General features: G+C 43.4%; 1 protein-coding gene and 1 long non-coding RNA gene across 3 annotated transcripts in view; one reads left to right on the top strand and one right to left on the bottom strand.

Moving 5' to 3' along the window:
* Positions 1-19066, top strand: part of LOC309535373 — a 214986-nt gene that overhangs the window by 125604 nt on the left and 70316 nt on the right. The gene's annotated exons all lie outside the window — the stretch shown is intronic.
* LOC309535365 (uncharacterized protein) lies at positions 3774-18353 on the bottom strand. Of its 2 annotated transcripts, XM_082228410.1 has the most exons (7): positions 17903-18350; positions 14224-14301; positions 13030-13086; positions 11881-11919; positions 7373-7399; positions 6431-6506; positions 3774-4386 (listed from the first exon to the last, which is right to left on the bottom strand). In XM_082228410.1, the coding sequence occupies exons 1-7, from the start codon at positions 17997-17999 to the stop codon at positions 4311-4313; spliced, it is 450 nt and encodes a 149-aa protein (XP_082084536.1). In that variant the 5' UTR covers positions 18000-18350; the 3' UTR covers positions 3774-4310. The 2 variants fall into 2 exon arrangements, with proteins under 2 accessions (XP_082084536.1, XP_082084537.1); XM_082228411.1 differs by lacking the exon at positions 6431-6506 and having other exon boundaries at positions 17903-18353.

Here is a 19066-nt window from a genome sequence, read left to right as displayed (position 1 = left end):
TCCGCGCATGGCAGCCCAAGCTGGGGCGTGTCCAGCTGCTCCTGGTGTTGGGACTGGGGGACCTCGAGGGACCCGAATTCATTCCCACAGAAAAAGACCCTTTATTCTGCTCTCAGAACGGTTTAACAACCCATCCCACTTCCTAAGATAATAAATAACCCCTACTATTTTCATCACCATGACCCTACACACTGTAAAAGAGAAACTCCCCACCGGTGTAGAAATCATATATCAAACAGATGGAAAGCTCAAAGCATGTAGTGTGTGCACACTCAGAAGATGACCTCCAAACCATCCTAAATATCTTAACAGAAGCTTATGTAAAGCCTGGCCTATTGCTCAACATCCAAAAAACCAAAGTGCTGTGCCAACAAGCAAGCACAAAACAACCCCCCTCCCCCAGTGCCACAAATCCAACTTAATGATGTTGGCAAATATCAATAATTTTTCCTACCAAGGCAGTTATCTTTCAACAACGGCCAACAGTGATACCGAAACCCAGCATTGCCTGAGGGCTGTGAGTGCAGCTTTCTCTCAATTAAGGACTCAGACATTCACAGCAAGCAAAATGCTTGCTTACAAAACTATTGTACTACTAATTTTATTGCATGCTTGTGAAACATGGACCACTTATAAATGACATCTCCACCTCCTTGAAAGATTCCATCCACGGTGTTTCCAGAAAATTTTACATATCACTTGGGAAGACAGGCGAACAAATGTCAGTATACAGGAAGAAGCAAAGATCACCAGTGTCAAAGTAATGATTCTTCAACATCAGCTTCGTTGGACTGGTCATGTCATTCAGAGATGCTTGATTATCGTTTTCCAAAGCAACTACTGTTCCCAAATTAAGAATGGTAAGATAACGTCAGTGGACAACAAAAGTAGTTTAAAGACACTCTCAATGCAAATTAGCACTGGGAGGGAAATAAGAGCCCCTGAAGTCTCAACACCCTTACCAACTACATATCCCATGACTGTTTGACGTATTATTTGTTGGCATCCATCTGCCTTAGTGGTGAAGTCAAACTGTTGGAAGGTTGCAGCGCCTGCCTAGACTGTAGAGTATGATGCAGTAGAGACATGTTTTGTTGTAGCTGGGGCAGATGAAGGTGATAGGATACTGCTTTAAGTGTACAGTACAGATAGGGATTAAGTAAACAACGCAACATTGGGCATCTGGTATCAATACCAAATAGGCCAAGAAGGTATGCCAAGGTATGCCAAGGTTTTGCAATTCTCCTGTACTCTTCATTAGTTTAGCTTAGAAGATTGGACAGTGCTGACTGCCACCATCCATCCACCAGCACTATCTCTGCAAACACATACACACAAGTTCTGCTGTTGTCTGCACCCATCTGTCTCAAGAGACAATGGCATGTGTCTCCAGGGGTGTAGTCAAACAGCGGTGTTAGCAGCCCCGGTGACCTCCCTGGGGTGCAAGCTTCTACAGCCTAGACAGCAAGACCCCTTTCTCAGCCTCACTGATGTGGCCCAAAGGAAGGCAGGGCACCAATTGGGCTGCAGCAGCTGCTGAAAGGAGCCATCCAACTATCTTAGGGACTACACTCCAGATTTGTGTAGTTACAAATGGCCTTTTCTTCCTAAAGACATTCTATAATGCAGGGGAGGTTTAGGATCAGAGACTTCCTTCTCCGAGATGGGCTACCTTCCCTTCTACAGCAGGTGCAAACTGCCTTATTGATCAATGGACCCACTCTTGGTCTTGTCCAGTCAATCTGCCAGAGCCTGTCTTTGCATGCAAGACAAATCCCTAACACACTGAGGGTTTGAGACTCATCAGCCACCCTCACCTGGTATAGCCATCCAGCTAAATCCATTTCCTGGACTGTGGATGTTGTCACATGCTGATACCTTCTAGGAGCCACAGGTGAGAGCTAAATGCAGAGTGGGGACCAAAGGTGGACAAATACCCCAGAAGGTTCACAACATGTTCCCCACCACAGGTATCAACACTCCCATAACACCCCATACACCCACAAAAGTTCAAGCATGTACAAATTACCCCAATCCTTTACCACCCTGCCTTGGCCCCTAGAGTAATTACAGTACAGCCTCTCCCTCCCAATATTAATCTTGAAGAGGGTCACGCTCCACGCTCCACTTCCTGGCGTAAGTAATCCACACCAAGGCGATCAAAGCCGTCTCTCTCCTATGACCAGGCCTGTAACCTGATTGAAATAGATCTGGGTAACTCTTCCAAAAACTCTTGGAGACAAAATGCCACCACACCTGCGATATTAGAAGCTGGCCAATAATTATCCAATACAAGGACAGCCTTTTCAATAGAGGTCTTTTAACTGTCTCCCTTAGGCATGTTAGAACTTTGTTGTAGGGCGGCACTGACCATTCCCTTCACCCACCCAGCAAGTTCACCCACTGGACTTTTTGATGAGCCAGAAAGAGCAAGGATCTAGTACACATGTGGTGGCTCTCACATTTCCAAGGATTCTGTCCACATCTTTGGGCTGTACAAATTGAAATGTATCCAGTTTCAGCAAGTCTGAACTCCACCAAGTAGTGATCTGACCATGACAATGCAGCTATAGAAAATTCCTCCACTCTAAGATCACCATCATCCAATCCTTCACAGAAAACCAAATCCAGAGTGCGCCCAGATGCATGAGTAGAGCCAGAAATTATTTGGGACAGACTCATGTATCTGACAGGGGAGCCTCAGCATGAATGTTAAAAGTCCACCAGTACAAGCTGGGAGGAGACCAGCACAAACCCCAAGACCTCTTTGGGGCTACAGCAACAGAATCCCTATTTTGTCCCAGTCACCCATCTTCAGATACACAAATTCAAACCCAACAAACTGGGAGAAAGGGCACCTGGTCAGGGGAGATGCAATCATGATAGACCACTGCAGCTCTGCCTCCCCACTGCACTGATCTTGTCTCCTGCTGTACAGATAATTCCAGTGGCCAAAGCTGAGAGGTTACTCACCCGCCAGTTCATCCAACCAGGTCTCTGTAATACAACCCAGGTCAGTATGCTCATCCCAGATCAAGTCTGGGATGGCTGTTGTTTTGCCATTTGTGGACCTGGCATTGATCAGCAGCAACACTTGAGATACTAGGGCCCACCTGAGATACTGAGAACACACACTTCTGTCCAAGGCACCATCTCGTGAGGCTTTGCACAAGATAAAAGAGTACACAGAATGCCTGGCTAGGTGCTCTAATGGAGAAGTTAAGTACCTGCCCACAAGCATCTATCTTCACTGCATCATGCTTCTATGCATCATGCATAGCCAGAAAGCGATTGGAAACAGCTATGTGGCATTAGCTGTATCAACCCAAACTGCAGTGTATAATCAGCTGCTTTGATCATTTGGGAGTAGAAAAACTAGTGATAATACTTAGTGGCTTTTATTCAACATTTCAATTTATTTGCACACATTCTAAGATAAACAACATTTCTTCTCTATACATATTTAATCAATTTAAATAAATAAATATGAACAATTTAGATTCTAAAAACAGTGTATAACAAACAGAATGCCTTCATGAATATAGCAAGCTTTAATTCAAACCATATGAAGCACTGCAGTTTTCACTCTAATTGATTTTAATGCGAGAGTTATTTTACTTAACTTGTTCCCACTGAAATTAAGGTGTTGTAAAAGTGTTCTTGATTTTTTGGTTAAGGATGTAGAGCTTTTGTTTGCCTATGACTCTCATATATATATATATATATATATATATATATATATACACACACATACACATATAATTAGGCATTTTTGAAAATTCTGTAAGTAAATCAAGGCAGTTTTTAGAATTCTGCATTAGAAAGGCTTGAGGAAGTCAAAAGGTTGGTAAATTTTAACAGCTACACTTGCTCCCTCCGTTTCATGAGATGGACAAGATTCTAGGAAACAAATTGTAATATTTCACATTTCCTACACAGAACCCACTACATCTTTCCATGGTTTGAAGGAAGAATAATGCACCTTGCCAGGTAAATATACAATCAGTTCTGCTTGGCTCTGTATTTGATTGCATCACTTAAGAGACATTCTTCAAGGGAAGTTGGAACCCAGTTCTATGCAAAAAAAAAAAGAGCAAATGGAGAGAGTTTTGTTGGGGCCCAGTACTGCTTCATGCTTCAAGTAGTTGGATAGCCTGGATGGCCAGTTTTTAATGAAAATTGCTTTGGCTTTCCACATAGTTCTTCCTTCAATTCTCATTTCCAGTTGTAGAGTAACAGTTCCAAATGAGAACTGTTAGGAAACAATAATCAGCTGGAAGGGTGCTGGAGCACAGCTTTACTGCAGAAGGCTACCCCACGTTGGAACCTTTGGGTTCCAATTCTGACGCGTCAAATTCAGCAGTGCTAGCAGGAGCTGCAGGTTCTCTGTAAAAATAAAATAAAATATTTAAAATTAACACCTATATTTTGACCATTACATCATTTTGTTTACTTTTCCTGTCAGGAAGGAGAAAAGCAACACACAAATACATCTGCATTCCACTTCATGTTATTCATTTTTTAAAAGTAATGCAAGTAACTGTCACACTGAAGCTGTAGCAATGCTGTTGCTTCTTGAGCAGAAAAATCAATTCCAGAAGCTACAGAAAAAGATGTAATGCACTGATTGTTAGCAACTGCAGGATATTAGAAGTGAAGCAGATTATATAAACACAACAGATATAAGAGTGGGAGACTGGCTGATGTTAAGTTTTCAGCATCTCACTATATCACCAGGAAACATCACAGTTTGGTGATACACTGCAATGCTGAAACAAGCTGCACTGCCCCAGCCGGCAAGACGTATGGTGAAACTGAGGCAATTCTCACTGCAGGAGCTGAGGCCCTTTCACCCTAGCGCCTTACAGGCTGGGGTCAATGCAGCTGGCCTCCGCTCCCTGCTTAGTTGAGGGCAGAAGGGCTCCCACCCCCCAACTGAGCGACCACCGATCCCTCAGCAGCATCGGGCTTTGCTCAGTTGCGGGATGGAAGAAGCTCTCTTCCACCTCCCCTCAGCCGAGGGGAGGCAACCATGCGTCCCACAGCCGAGCAGTTAAAGGATCCCCCACCACGTTGCTGGCTTGCAAGAGCCAATGCTGGGCTGGGGGATCCTTTAACTGCTCAGCTGAGGGGAGCGTCAACTGCACTCCGCTGCCAAGCAGTTTCACGGAGTCCCCACCCCCACTGGATAATGTGAGCCAATGGTGGGATCAGATGCTCCATCAAACTGCTCAACTGAGGCAAGGGCAGCCACACACTCCTCAGCCGAGCAGTTTAAAGTTGCAGAGGGAGGAACTAGGCAGCTTGTTTCTCCCTTTGTACCATATGAGGGCAGAGTGGGATGGTGGTTTCACTCAGCGAGCGCTGCTAGCAGAGGGACTCAAGAGCGGTGGCAGTCTCACAAGCGATATACTGCTGAGTGAAGGTGACATTATGGTTCACTCCTGATATCAATATATCACCCAGGCCTATGGGAGACCCACAGCCTAACTATAGAAAAATTGTGACTCCTAACAGATTCCTCTTAGAGAGCCTGCCCTTCTCTCCACTGGGGTTGTTATTGCCCCTGAATCAAACAAAACTCTTGCCTCTGACAAAACAATAAGTATGATTTGGGTATCCAATCTGAATCCCACAAAAGTGTTAAAAGACATGTAACCAAACTGTGACAGAAATCATTGCACTGAATACTGATAACGAGTAATTAATTACTGAATTAATTCATGGAAACAGCTTAATTAGTGTTCACAAACTATGGGAAAATATATGCGTCATATCAAAACAGTAAAATCATGCATACAAAGCTACAACAAAAAATGGAAAGCCCTGGATAAAAAAATAGAAAGAAAAGCCATGCAAGAGAAATGTGCAGAATAAGTTATTGTTGCAAATTGTTGGTTTAGATTACACCACAGCACTGGCCTAGATTCTTCTAGGGAAAAAACCAAAACAAAACATCACTGCCTTTAGACAGAACTGTTCAACAAATCAATTTTCTTACTATGTCTGAAAGCAAAAATCACAGACCGCAAGTACACATTTGTAAAAGGGACAATAATGTTTTATAACTTTATTTAATAGTAGATTTCAAGATTTTCAGGGAAAGAATAGTCATTGTGAAGTCAGCATTGGCATAGACAGCTGATGTAAACTGAGAAATACCATTTCTGTCACATCTGAACACCAATGCTGGAAATGGGATAAAATACTGACTAGCCGTTCTAGAATAATTACTGTGCTTTAGTTAGCTTTTATTCTGTTCTAGCAGATTAGTGCAACTTCAACAAAAAATGTGCAAGCCCTTTCTGAACACTAAGCACATGTATGCGGAAAGTGTGAGCAAACTAGAAGTCAAGAAGCGTATGGAAGCTCACTCAGCAACCAAGAAGGCTACAGAGAATCAGGGACAGCTTCTCTTGGGCTGACTCACCCAGTTTTCACAGAAGATCGGTATTTCCAAAATACAGCAATTAGAGCAAGCACAACTAAAACAGCCAGGATACATCCTTGAAGGGAAAAAAGAGAATGATATACCGTAGTACTAATTAATAAGACAAAGTAATTATTTTTCTGTTGAGGAAAAGCAATAGTATCAATAGAAGTCACAAGACAGGTTGTTACCTTGCAATGCTCTATTGACATTAAAGTCACTCAGGTGGATAAGTTCATGTGCTACTGGGTACTGTAAGTCTCTAGACACATACGTACCTCAAGCAGCAAATCCACTGTACATCTGTAATCACCCCCTTTTGGGGCAGATGTGCCGTTGTCCTCAGAGATTGATTGCAGCAAAGAGTTCTTCCTGCCCCTAACAGATGTCTGCAGACTGAGTGGCCCTAATGACAATCAAAGAGCAACTCTCCAACCCAAGCAGTGTGTGAAGCTGAAGCAGAGTCACCAGATTGCCCCCAAGACTGAGGGGGCCCAGCATGCGTGTGATGTCACACGTATCGCGTGTCATGCACGTGCAGCGGAGGAGACCAAGCACTCTGAAGGAGCTGGTCATTAGCCCTGTGATGTGTCTCTCACACACAGCCACCTCAACACTAGGCCCCCTGGAGTTGGCATGCTTGAGCTCAAGACACCCTTACTCCTGAGGATTTTTTTAAAGCCCCAGTCACACCCAGGTGCAAGAACATTAAAAGTCACACCATGGGGGAAGTCTGTGCTGAATTTGGAGACAGCTATGTACATTACAGGAGCAAAGACAGTGGAGGAAGCAGAGCTGGCCTCACCAAATAAATAAATAAACAGCAGATCTTGGAGAAAAGTTTGCACCCTAAGCAAATTGAAAAAGAATGAACATCACAAGGCATGAAAAGTACAATAGCAGCGATTGTACACTGAAGTAACTTGCTCTGTAATTACTTACCAACAATAATTGCGGTGTTGTCAGATTCTAGAAAAGAAGTAAATAAAAAGTGAGCTAAAATTTGAAGTGATGTACCATAATTGTTACACATCGTAGCATGCTCTCTCTTTCTATGCATGTATGCATTTGTGTGTGTCACACACTGAATAAAATATAGTATAACTAATAACTGGAGTTAATCTACTCCAGTACACAACAGAAGACTGAATTTCACTGGAACCAAGAAATGGGTTTCCCACTTTTTAAAATTTCACATTTAGTGGTACCTCGTTTTGAGTCTGCCTCGTCGAGCGTCCGTTTCATCAAACGTCCGCGGCAAACCCGGAAGTACTGGAATGGGTTACTTCCGGATTTGCCACTCGCGCATTCACAGAAGTACTAAATTGTGCATGCACAGAAGTGCAAACGCTCCCTGTGTGTGTGCAGAGTGGCGCTTTGCCGTGCGTACATTTTGTCTAGCATCCAGGACTCCGGAACAGATCCCAGTCATAAAATAAGGTACAACTGCACATTCCAAATTTGTTCCTCTAAATCACTTACCTTAGTGATTCAAATCATCCCAAAGCAGTTTATGGAAATGTTAGAAACATATCAAGTAATGTAAGTATTAAAATATACATTTATAAAATCAACAGCAAACAATAAACTATGTCAGAGATATACACAGAATCTGAAATAGAGTAATATCTAGTCAGGAAAGCCTACACATACAAATGTATCTTTAAGTGTCTTACAGCCATAAAACAATTGTAAAATATATTCAAAATCAATAGATAAAGTTAATATAGCAACACAGCTGAATCACCTCCCAAGCAAAGGCCAAGTGAATAGGCAAGCTTTAAGCAAGTGCCTAAATGACAAGAAAGCTGGAGCCTGCCTGATGTTCACTTGAAGCAGAATCGAAAGGGCAGGCGCTGCCACACTAAAGTCCCTAGACTTACTGGACGTAAGATGAACCTCAGGAGGACATGGCACTACTGAGAGTGCATCTCCTGAGGGTCAAAATGTCCAGGCAGTAGTATACAAGGTAAGGGTTTTCCTGGTTCCACATTGTTCAGGGCTGTACATGCCAATAACAAGACTTTAAACCTGGCTCAGCAGCATATTGGCAGTCAGTGCAACTTTCAGCACAGATGTTAGGTACTGTCCATGGGCACCTCCTTCAGCAGCTTTATAGCAGCATTGTTTACTAGCTACAGCTTCTAAACCCAATATTAAAGGGACATTGCGCATACCTTTGTAAACCAAGAAAACTTTATTAAAAATATTTTAAAAGGAAACACCATACAGAGCATGTTGCCTGATGTACCATACTAAATTACCCAAGAACTGTATCCAACACACCAGCTGAAGTCAAGAGAAGGGCACTCCTAGCCACCGAACCCATTTGGCCCCCTGGTTACACAAATAGCACCCCTATAGCACCCCAAGCTCCATACCTGCTTCTTTAGAGGGAGTCCAACCCCATTCAGAACAAGCAACTGAACTGTTTCCCAGTCTCAGGATCTGTTCACCTGCAGACTTGCCATCTTACCAGGTTTCATGTTCAGTTTATTAGCCATCGTCGAGTTCACCACTGTGCCAGGCACTGGGGATAAAATCATGCCCCATAAAACTCCACAGGTGCCAGGGGGCTGATGGGTACTTCCCCAGTGCTACTCTTTGGAACAGGCCTGGGAGATAGGATTGGAGCCACTGTAAAACTGTGCCCCATACCCATCCTATGGAACCAATCCAGGAGGATATCAAGTTTGATGGTATCAAACTCAATCCTTTTTTTTTTTTTTTTAGTTTTCAGTTACATCACTTCAATTACATCATTTTCTATTTTTATGCAGTTGTCCTGTTACCAGCACTCCAAGACAGTTCTTTTTACTTCTTGCTTAACTGCATATACATAAATTCCTTTACCTCATTATCCACACTCTCCTATCTTTTATGTTGTCAACTGTTGGTCACAAAGTATCCTCTACCTGAAGAGTTCTGTTGGTTGGTGGCTTGAGTTTGCAGTACATGCAGAAAGTAGGCACAATTATGTGTGGTTACCTGTGCTCAGGAGGACTTGGAGTGAAATTTATCTCCAGTTATTTGCAGTCCTGTTTCCTAGTCCACAGGTCACCACAGTATCAGGGAGCTCCATAGCATTGTTTGGAACACTCCGAAGAGATTGTGTCTACAGCCCCTTGCCTCTTGCCATCCAAGGAGTTGCTAACATAGGTATAACATTTGCACAACAGGCTACTTCACGAAGTGCTCTTGTTGTTGTGTTCCGCACTAGTTGCCACTTCCAGAGCAATCCCAAGGGCAAGCCCACACAAAGCATATGACAGCACTCCAGATGTGAGGTTGCCAATGTACGATCCACAGAGGTGAGATCCTGTCCATGTAAGAGCATAGTTGGGGCACTAGCCAAAACTAGTGAAAGGTGCTGCTAGCAACCAAAGGGTTTTTCTTCTAATGATAATGATAATGCCAAAAGGAGTACTCATTGTCTGGAGGCAGGGATGGGTTGGATGAGGGCAAACTACCTGAATTTGAATCCAGGAATGACTGAGATGTGATACCAGGTCCAGGATTTTCTTAATGGGGTTGCATTACCAGCTTATGCAGAGATGGATTCACCAGGCCCTGAACATACTCTGTTGTACCCCTCAGCTAGCTCAAATAAACCATAATGAGCAAGGGTTGAGAAATCAGGTTGTGAGTTGGACAGCTACCAGTAACTGGTCCATGTCCTCAGGCCACAAAAATAAAACTGGTCCCATAAAACTGGGTTAAGACTGGGCACTGATCACCTCATTTGGTACTTCAGTAATAGTAACATTCAAGGCAGCAAAAATACAGATGGCATAATAATAATAATAATAATAATAATAATAATAATAATAATAATTTATTTGTACCCCGCCCATCTGGTGGCTGGGTTTCCCCAGCCACTCTGGGCGGCTTCCAACAAAGATGAAAAATACACTAAAATGTCACATATTAAAAACTTCCCTGAACAGGGCTGCCTTCAGATGTCTTCTGAATGTCAGGTAGTTGTTTATCACTTTGACATCTGATGGGACGGCATGCCACAGGGCGGGCGCCACTACCGAGAAGGCCCTCTGCCTGGTTCCCTGTAACTTGGCCTCTCGCAGTGAGGGAACCGCCAGAAGGCCCTCGGAGCTGGACCTCAGTGTCCGGGCAGAACGATGGGGGAGGAGACGCTCCTTCAGATATACTGGACCGAGGCCGTTTAGGGCTTTAAAGGTCAGCACCAACACTTTGAATTGTGCTCGGAAACGTACTGGGAGCCAATGTAGGTCTTTCAAGACCGGTGTTGTATGGTCTCGGCAGCCGCTCCCAGTCACCAGTCTAGCTGCCGCGTTCTGGATTAGTTGTAGTTTCCGGGTCACCTTCAAAGGTAGCCCCACGTAGAGCGCATTGCAGTAGTCCAAGCGGGAGATAACTAGAGCATGCACCACTCTGGCGAGACAGTCTGCAGGCAGATATGGTCTCAGCCTACGTACCAGATGGAGCTGGTAAACAGCTGCCCTGGATACAGATTTGACCTGTGCCTCCATGGACAGCTGTGAGTCCAAAATGACTCCCAGGCTGCGCACCTGGTCCTTCAGGGGCACAGTTACCCCATTCAGGACCAGGGAATCCTCCACACCTGCCTGCCTCCTGTCCCCCAAAAACAGTACTTCTGTCTTGTCAGGATTCAACCTCAATCTGTTAGCCGCCATCCATCCTCCAACCGCCTCCAGACACTCACACAAAATGCTTTGCAAATTTGTGTCAGCTGTTCTCCAATTGCAATATATGACAGTTATTCCTACAATACTCCAAAAAGCTCTGAACAATTATTTAAGGATGCCATGGAAACAGCAAAATAAGCCTTTGTAGCTTTCACTGCCATACACTTCAACATGTGTCTCGTTAACTTCATATGGAGCCTTACATCTCTTGCACTCCAGCTTGCTTCAGTGCTGCAAGTACTGCAGAAAACCAGGGAGCAAAGTGGGCTCAACAGTGACAGAGAAGGTATACAGGGGCAATCATGTCAAAAGCCCGCTGCATCTTCCTATTCCAATGTGAGATTAAGGTCTTAGGAGGACTGTTGGCTGCCTACTACGAAATGCCCCAGAGGAATCAATCAAATTCCATTAAGTCTCAGGGGGGACGAATCAGATTAATGAGTCCTCCCCAATGCAGAGGAAGGGTACTCACAAGACAGATAAATACATAAGAATGAATATTTATATATGGAAGGTCCCAGGTTCACTGCCCAGCATTTCCAGGTAGCGCCCAAGATGTCCCCTGTCTGAAAACCTGGAGACTTGCTACCAGTCTGAGTTGACAATAATGAGCAAGCTACCAACTGTCTGGGTGGAAGGCAACTTCCCATTCTCAGCTCAAAACCATTTCCTGTTTTTAAAAAGCTGCCATATTCATTAGAAGTGCAATACCAAATCTAAAAACAAACTTATAAATTTGCTGTCACTACCACTTTTCAACTGTACCTATATCGTCTGGAGGAAGCGTTGTCTGTGAACCTGGTCCTATAAAAAAAGAGGGGGTTGTTATTTTTATATTTATTTATGTCATGCGTTTCCCCCCAGACAGGGAGTCTAGGCAACTTACAGATAAAATAGTAGCAGCTAAACAAAGTCATGTAAAAACAATTAACACTAATATAACTGTCTCAGAGAGAGAGAGAGAGAGAGAGAGAGAGAGAGAGAGTGCTATTGAAATAGAGATAATAATAAAAAAATCACAGCACCAGCCCCACTAGTTCATAAAACATTGCACTGGAATTTATGAAAAGCAGTTTAGAAAAATTTAAAAGAAAGCAAAGAAAACTGGAAACTTGCCTGATTTTCTTATACAGTAAAAGACATGTCTTAGTACAAAGAGTAGCATTCCATAAGTTACACAATTCACAGAAAGCCAGGCAGAGCTAAAGGACTCTCTAGCATCTAAAACAGCAAAAAGCCCCACAAATAGGAAAGTAGTAAGAATAAGCAAATGAAGAAAATTAAGAAAAAGAAGAAGAAAAAGAAAAAGAAAAGAGAATAAAGACCAGACCCTCTATCACAATTATATTTTAAGGATCATTTCATATCAAGTGATCCAACTTTTTTACCTCATGTCATCCAATTTGCTTCATATTTTGTATACTTATTGAATGATCAAAACTAAGTTTAAATCTTTTTTAAAATCTCATCTTATTTTTGAGTTATGAGGGTTTGAAATTTCAATAAATAGACAATTTTGGCGTTGCTGAATAGCTGAACAGCGTGACAGTTCGAAAACAAAAACAGAATGTGGGATCGGGCAAAGGAAATGGAATGCACTGACTGGGGGAAATAGCTTGCTAAATTCTGAATAGGCACAGTTCAGAAGGAAGGCCACACACCACAACATTCTGTTACAGGTTGCTCTTATGGTGTATAATTCCAGTGTCTCAAAACTACTACAGCACTACCATGTACCCAAGTCTCCTGATGCTATTCTTCTAATAAAATCAATCCTCTCTCTGCTGACGTATCTCTGTAAATATTGACAAGAATCCATTTCCTCCACTCTGGTTCTATCCATAAACTCAATTCTTGCTCACCCCCCACTTCTTGAAATGCGTCCACCAATAACAGTGAAAAGCAACTGTTTACCTGGTCCGGGGTCTATGGCGCCCTCTCCTTCATCTTCAGTGGTTGGTTTTGGACCACCTGTGTAAAGAGATTTTGACGTGCTGACTACAACTAGAAAAGTCCATATAAGGTGTCACATGGTCTCAGGACACTGTCTTTGGACTCAGCTTTAGGAAGTTAAAATAGTTTTTAAAATTAAAAATAAATTGCTGTTGCTATTTATATTTTGAATTTTTTATAGTCCAACTTTATTTCAGCATCTGATTTTATCTGTATTTTCTCTCTAATACTATATTGGACTTGACCGTCATCCAGCTGGTGACTAAGTGCACGTGGGCAGTCAAGAATGACCATTACTAGCAGTGTGGATGCAGGAGACGGGACAGAATGAAGGAGAGAAAACTCTGAGTAGGCTGGTGGAGTGAGCAAAGCCAGCAAGTGGCCCAAAGAAGAAATCCACCCCCATTGTTCTGCCCGTACACTGAGGTCCAGCGCCGAGGGCCTTCTGGCGGTTCCCTCATTGCGAGAAGCAAAGCTACAGGGAACCAGGCAGAGGGCCTTCTCGGTAGTGGCGCCCGCCCTGTGGAACGCCCTCCCATCAGATGTCAAAGCAATCAACAATTACCTTACATTCAGAAGACATCTTAAGGCAGCCCTGTTCAGGGAAGTTTTTAATGTGAGATTTTAGTGTATTTTTGGTTTCTGTGGAAGTCGCCCAGAGTGGCTGGGGTACAAATAATAAATTATTATTATTATTATTATTATTATTATGAATCACTGCCATGCCCACATTGCTGCCACCACCAAAAGAAGACTGCACTTCAAAACTGCAGGCTTTCTTTTGTGGGTCAATATGGCAGGGGGTGGGGATGAAGGAGAAAAACAATATGGCAGGCAGCCCCAGCAGGAACAATGAGTGAGTCACTGGCCCAGACAGGTGGAGCAGGTGGTGAAAGGGCGAAATCACTAGCCAGTATCATGGGTTGTTACTGGAGGAGGAGGAGTGAGGTCCACCAGACACAGTGATCCCCTCTCCTCACTCCTCCCCCTTCTTGGTAAGTGGCTGTGACCCAAGAAGTCAGGAAAACAACAGAGCCCCATCCATGCTGCCACCAAGAGGTTTCATTATGAAATCGTATATATCCTATTAGCATACATGGAGTAAGATAATCCTGACTTAAATCTGAGATATTAAAGTCACATTTTTTAACTCACCTGGGGTAAGAGTTGTGTTTCCGGGTTTCATGGTGGGGACAGTTGGTGGGGCAGTTGGTGGGGCAGTTGGTGTGGTAGCTGGCAGAAAAGAGAGCAAAGAAATAAGGATTCTGCAACACAATAGCTCTGACATTTATTTATGAATTTATACCTTGTGCTTCCTCCCAAGGAACCCATTTAAGTGTAGTAAGATACTTACCCTTAACACATTCTGGAGCATGAGGTTGCCAGGCATTGTCAGCCCCACATTTACTACTGCTACTCCCCACCAGAGTGTATGCAGGATCACATACAAACTTTACACAACTGTTATACTGTATGTGTTCACGGGCTGGACCACAGTCACTCTTCCATTTTTTATTTCAGTTCTAAACAAAGCCAAGGGACGCGGGTGGCGCTTTGGTCTAAACCACTGAGCCTCTTGGGCTTGCTGATCAGAAGTTTGGCGGTTCGAATCCCCGCAACGGGGTGAGCTCCTGTTGCTCGGTCCTAGCTCCTGCCAACCTAACAGTTTGAAAGCATGCCAAAAGGTGCAAGTAGATAAATAGGTACCGCTCCAGCAGGAAGGTAAATGGTGTTTCCATGCGCTGCTCTGGTTTCAGTGTTCAGTGCTAGCCACATGACCCAGAAAAACTGTCTGCGGACAAACACCAGCTCCCTCAGCCTGTAAAGTGAGATGAGCGCCGCAACCCCAGAGTCATCTGCAACTGGACTTAACTGTCAGGGGTCCTTTACCTTTATAAACAAAGCCAAGTAGGTCCAAAAGAAGGGGTACAACTCACCCCTTCTTACAGCCTAGAGTTATTTCATCACCTAGCTGTAAGTCCTTTGATTTTACGATTCTGCCATTCTCTAAACGTATTGTAGGACATCACCTTCCTAACAGGAAAGTCAGAACAAGCATTAGCACATGCAGCCTTCATACTTTAAAATGAAAAGAATCGGACACCAAGGCCATTTCCGGCCCTTTTTGAGCATTCATCCTGATTTGTTTGGGGAGAGGCTATACGACACTGTATCAAAGATAATTTCCTATCATGTTCTTTACTGCAAAATGTCCAAGTTGTTTTGTTTTAATCATATTTGGTATACAATATATAAAATTTACAAACATATGTAAAAGGATTTACTTTGGAGAGATTTAGCCAAGGCAGTACAAAACATAAGGGGGAAAACCATAAGGACACAGCTGCCTACCATTACATGTAATTCTATTTTTAAAAAATATTATTTATTAATTTTTCCATTTTAACAATCCAATAAAAACCACATTAAAACATTCCAAATTATAATACAATAAAAAACCCAAATATTCAATGCCAAACTATATCTTTTGGGTGGCTTCCCATGCTCTGAAGTTCAGGGGGTGATGATCTAATCTCATACTGCATTTCTTAATTAGTCCAAATAAAACATTTCCAATGTTAATCCTTTTTTTTTTAACAGCCTCCAAATTAGTTTAGCAAGTGGATTAGTCTATTGTAGTTCTATGTGAATTCTTTATTTTCCTGTTATAATCAAAAGTCCTCAGCTACTCACTTTCGGTTTCTTCACACAACAGCAAATCTCAGCGCATCACATCCAAGACAAAGGGAGGTCTAGCCTTCCACCATTAACACCAGTCAGATATCCGAAATTCCCTTCCATGATCTCGTTCCAGCTGCTAACAAGCTGATGCCTCAGCAAAACACCATAACTCCCATCAATAATTCTTTTTATCATTCCATTGAGGATTGTTGCCAGAATCAAAGTCAAAATTTCACAGACAATTTTGTGGTTAAACCATGACGATGACAATAACAAGATATTCTTTCAATCCCGCTTGCATTTCAAACATCAGTCTTTCAGGAGAGATTTGCTGAATAAAACAGCAAATGTAAAGTACCGGTATATCAAAAGAAGATAATGGAGGCTCACCTCCCTCAGTCTCTGAATTAGTTTAGCAAGTGGGTTAGTCCATTGTGATTCTGTGCGAAATATTTTTAATTTTCTTCTCTTTATTTTCCTGTTGTAATCCAAAATCCTCAACAAAGCAACTTTCAATTTCTGCACACAAAGGCAAATCTTAGTGCGTCACATCCAAGACAAAGGGATATCTAGCCTTCTACCATTAGCGTGGAAAAGATGAAAACCAAAAAAACCAAAAAAAGACATTTTGCTTGAGAATCGTATGTTTCATAGGACATCTATGATGGTTACATTACTCTTCTTTGAGCTGTGTTAGAAACCCAGAAGTGATGAAGAACAAAACTGCATCTCTATCCTTGATTATTATTATTTTTTAATCACACTTTGCAAAAAACAAAAACAAAACAGCAGCTATTCTCTAAGGTATAATTGGTGGAGAAGTACCTACTGAACAGGGGAAAAAACTATTTATGTATGCTACCACAGCTGCCCAAATGATCGTTGCCCAAAAATGGAAGGAACGAACATATGGATGGAACTATCACACAATATTATTATTTGTGATGTAACCAGTTCAAAACTATCTGAATAACTATAAATTTTGAATAAATGTGAGCTCTGTGCAAAGGATGCAAGGAGGGAACAGGTCCAATTAATGGGGGCTATCTTAAATAAATGGGACTTAAAATAGCAGAGTAAGTAAGAGAGCATTCCCAGAAAGATGACATTGCAGAACAGCTTTCTTTGGAAGAATACCATTTTTAAGGACAGTTGTACCCGTTTGCTTAAATGCACCCGAGTAAGGCTGGAAGGTGATCCAACATCCCATGTTATCAAGAGGCAGACCCAAAGTACAAAAATCATAGGAACAGGCAATTTTGGGGCAAAAACCTTGGAAAACGAAGGAGCACTGGCCAGTTCTATCCATTCCTCTGTGTGAGCAGACTGGCCATCTAGTTATAGCAACTACTTTTTATAACTATATCCCCGCAGAGCCTGTTTTGAATGTGTCGTATTCTTGGGGGATCTTGAGTAGATGAAACTAATGTATAATTTTGCAGATTCATATGAAGTCCATGTTTTCTTCCTCCAATCCTGGGTTGCATTCATGACAAATCCCCAACAAATATCCTAGCTCATTTGAAACCTTGCTGGTGACCTTTTGGTTGGCCCTAACAAATGTATATTTTGCCATATTACGGCCTTCAGCTTTTCAAGAATTAAAGTATAATCCTCATATCTGAAGATAGGTGGTATATACAACAACCACATTTACCCTCAGTGCTGCACACTTTACTCTTTTAGGAAGTTTTGAAGGCAACAAGAAAAGGACACCCTTAACTTTTAGTGAATTTTGATGCCCTAAATTTACATGTTTTGAAGCAACTGGCCTCTCAGTCCATACACAGAAAGTGGCTTTCTTGCACTTAAGCTCTCCAAAACAACACAAGAGGTCGGCAGCTCATCTGATAGATAATGCTAGCAGCCGCCAAATTTGACCCGCCAGCTGTTTTGGGACTACAATTCCCATCATCCCTGACCCCTGGGTCCAGTTAGCTAGGATTGATGGGAGTTGTAGTCCCAAAAAGAGTTGGAGGCCCAAGTTTGGCCATCACTGCCCTACACTGAGTGGTGGGAGGAGTTGGACTTCTCCCCATCGCTGAGAAAGCCTTGCTTAGCCCTCAGACAACATTTCAGGTGCCAGATTTTCCGTCTTTTAGGCAAGGCAAGGCATGACCGAAAGGAATTCCAACCTCACACCCCGCCTCACCTCGAACTCTGGGCAACGAGAGAAACAGCAGCAGGAGCAGCAGCGGCGGCGACGGGGACAAAGAAGGCCCGCCAAAGGAGCAGGTGAGAGGGGCCATCGCAGCAGCACAAAAAGGAGGACCCTTTGGGGCAAGTCAGAAAAAAAACAGAAAGCACCACAACGGAAAGGCAAGGCGACGTGGCGGGCCCGGGAAGCAACTCGAGGGGAAGGGAGCGGCGGCGCTTTTTTCAGCCAAGGGGCGTGAGCACTAGCGTGGTTTCAGGTAAGGTACTCTAGGAGGAGGGCGAAGAGAGGGAGCCGTCTCCGCCGTTATCGGTTCCCGGCCTTAACGTCCCAGAGCCGCGCGCATGCCGGTTGGAGGTGGCGGCAAGGGCGCGCGCTCAGGATTGGCGGGTGGGAAACGTGGGGAGAAGAGCCACGTGCTGCCGGGTCTGCTCTCTGCACCGCCCGAGAGATCGCGGGATCTGCGCATGGCAAGACCCCTTTCGGCCACTTTGATGTGGAAAGTAGAGCAATACGTTTGGCTCCACTGCCGAAAGGAGCCATCCAGCCATCTTTGGGACTCTATTCTGAATTTGTGTAGGGTTACAAAAGGCCTTTTCTTCTCCCGAAGAGAAGCGGGAGAGTTAGAATCAGAGAATTAATCATCCTAGATGGGCTACCTACCCAGGTTCCTTCTACAACACGTGGAGAAACTGCTTTATTGATCACTGGACCACTATTAGTCTTGTCCACTCAATCTGCCAGAGCCTGTCTTCGGATGCAGGGCAAGTCCCTAACCACCTGGTTTTGCCAGCTAGCTGAAGCCATTTCCTGGTGTGTAGATGTCATATGCTGATAGCTTCTAGGAACCACAGATGAAAGCTGAGTGCAGAGTGGGAACCAAAGGTAGACAAATATCCCAGAAGGTGCACATGTCCCCCACCACAGGTACATGTGGTAGCTTTCACATTTCCAAGGATCCTGTGTACGTCTCTAGGCTGTACAAATTGAAATGTATCCAGTTTCAGCGAGTCTGAACTCCGTAGTGATCCAACCATGACAATGGAGCTATAGAATGTTCCTGCACTCTAAGACCACCATCATCCAATTCTGCACAGAATACCAAGTCCAGAGTGCGCCCAGATGCATGAGTAGGGCCAGAAATTACTTGGGACAGTCGGG

This window comes from Podarcis vaucheri, assembly GCF_965113315.1.
Source record: "Podarcis vaucheri genome assembly, chromosome: 6".
In the NCBI taxonomy this organism is placed as follows: domain Eukaryota; kingdom Metazoa; phylum Chordata; class Lepidosauria; order Squamata; family Lacertidae; genus Podarcis; species Podarcis vaucheri.
Note: the sequence above shows the minus strand (reverse complement) of the source record. Positions and strands in the feature narration are given on the sequence as shown.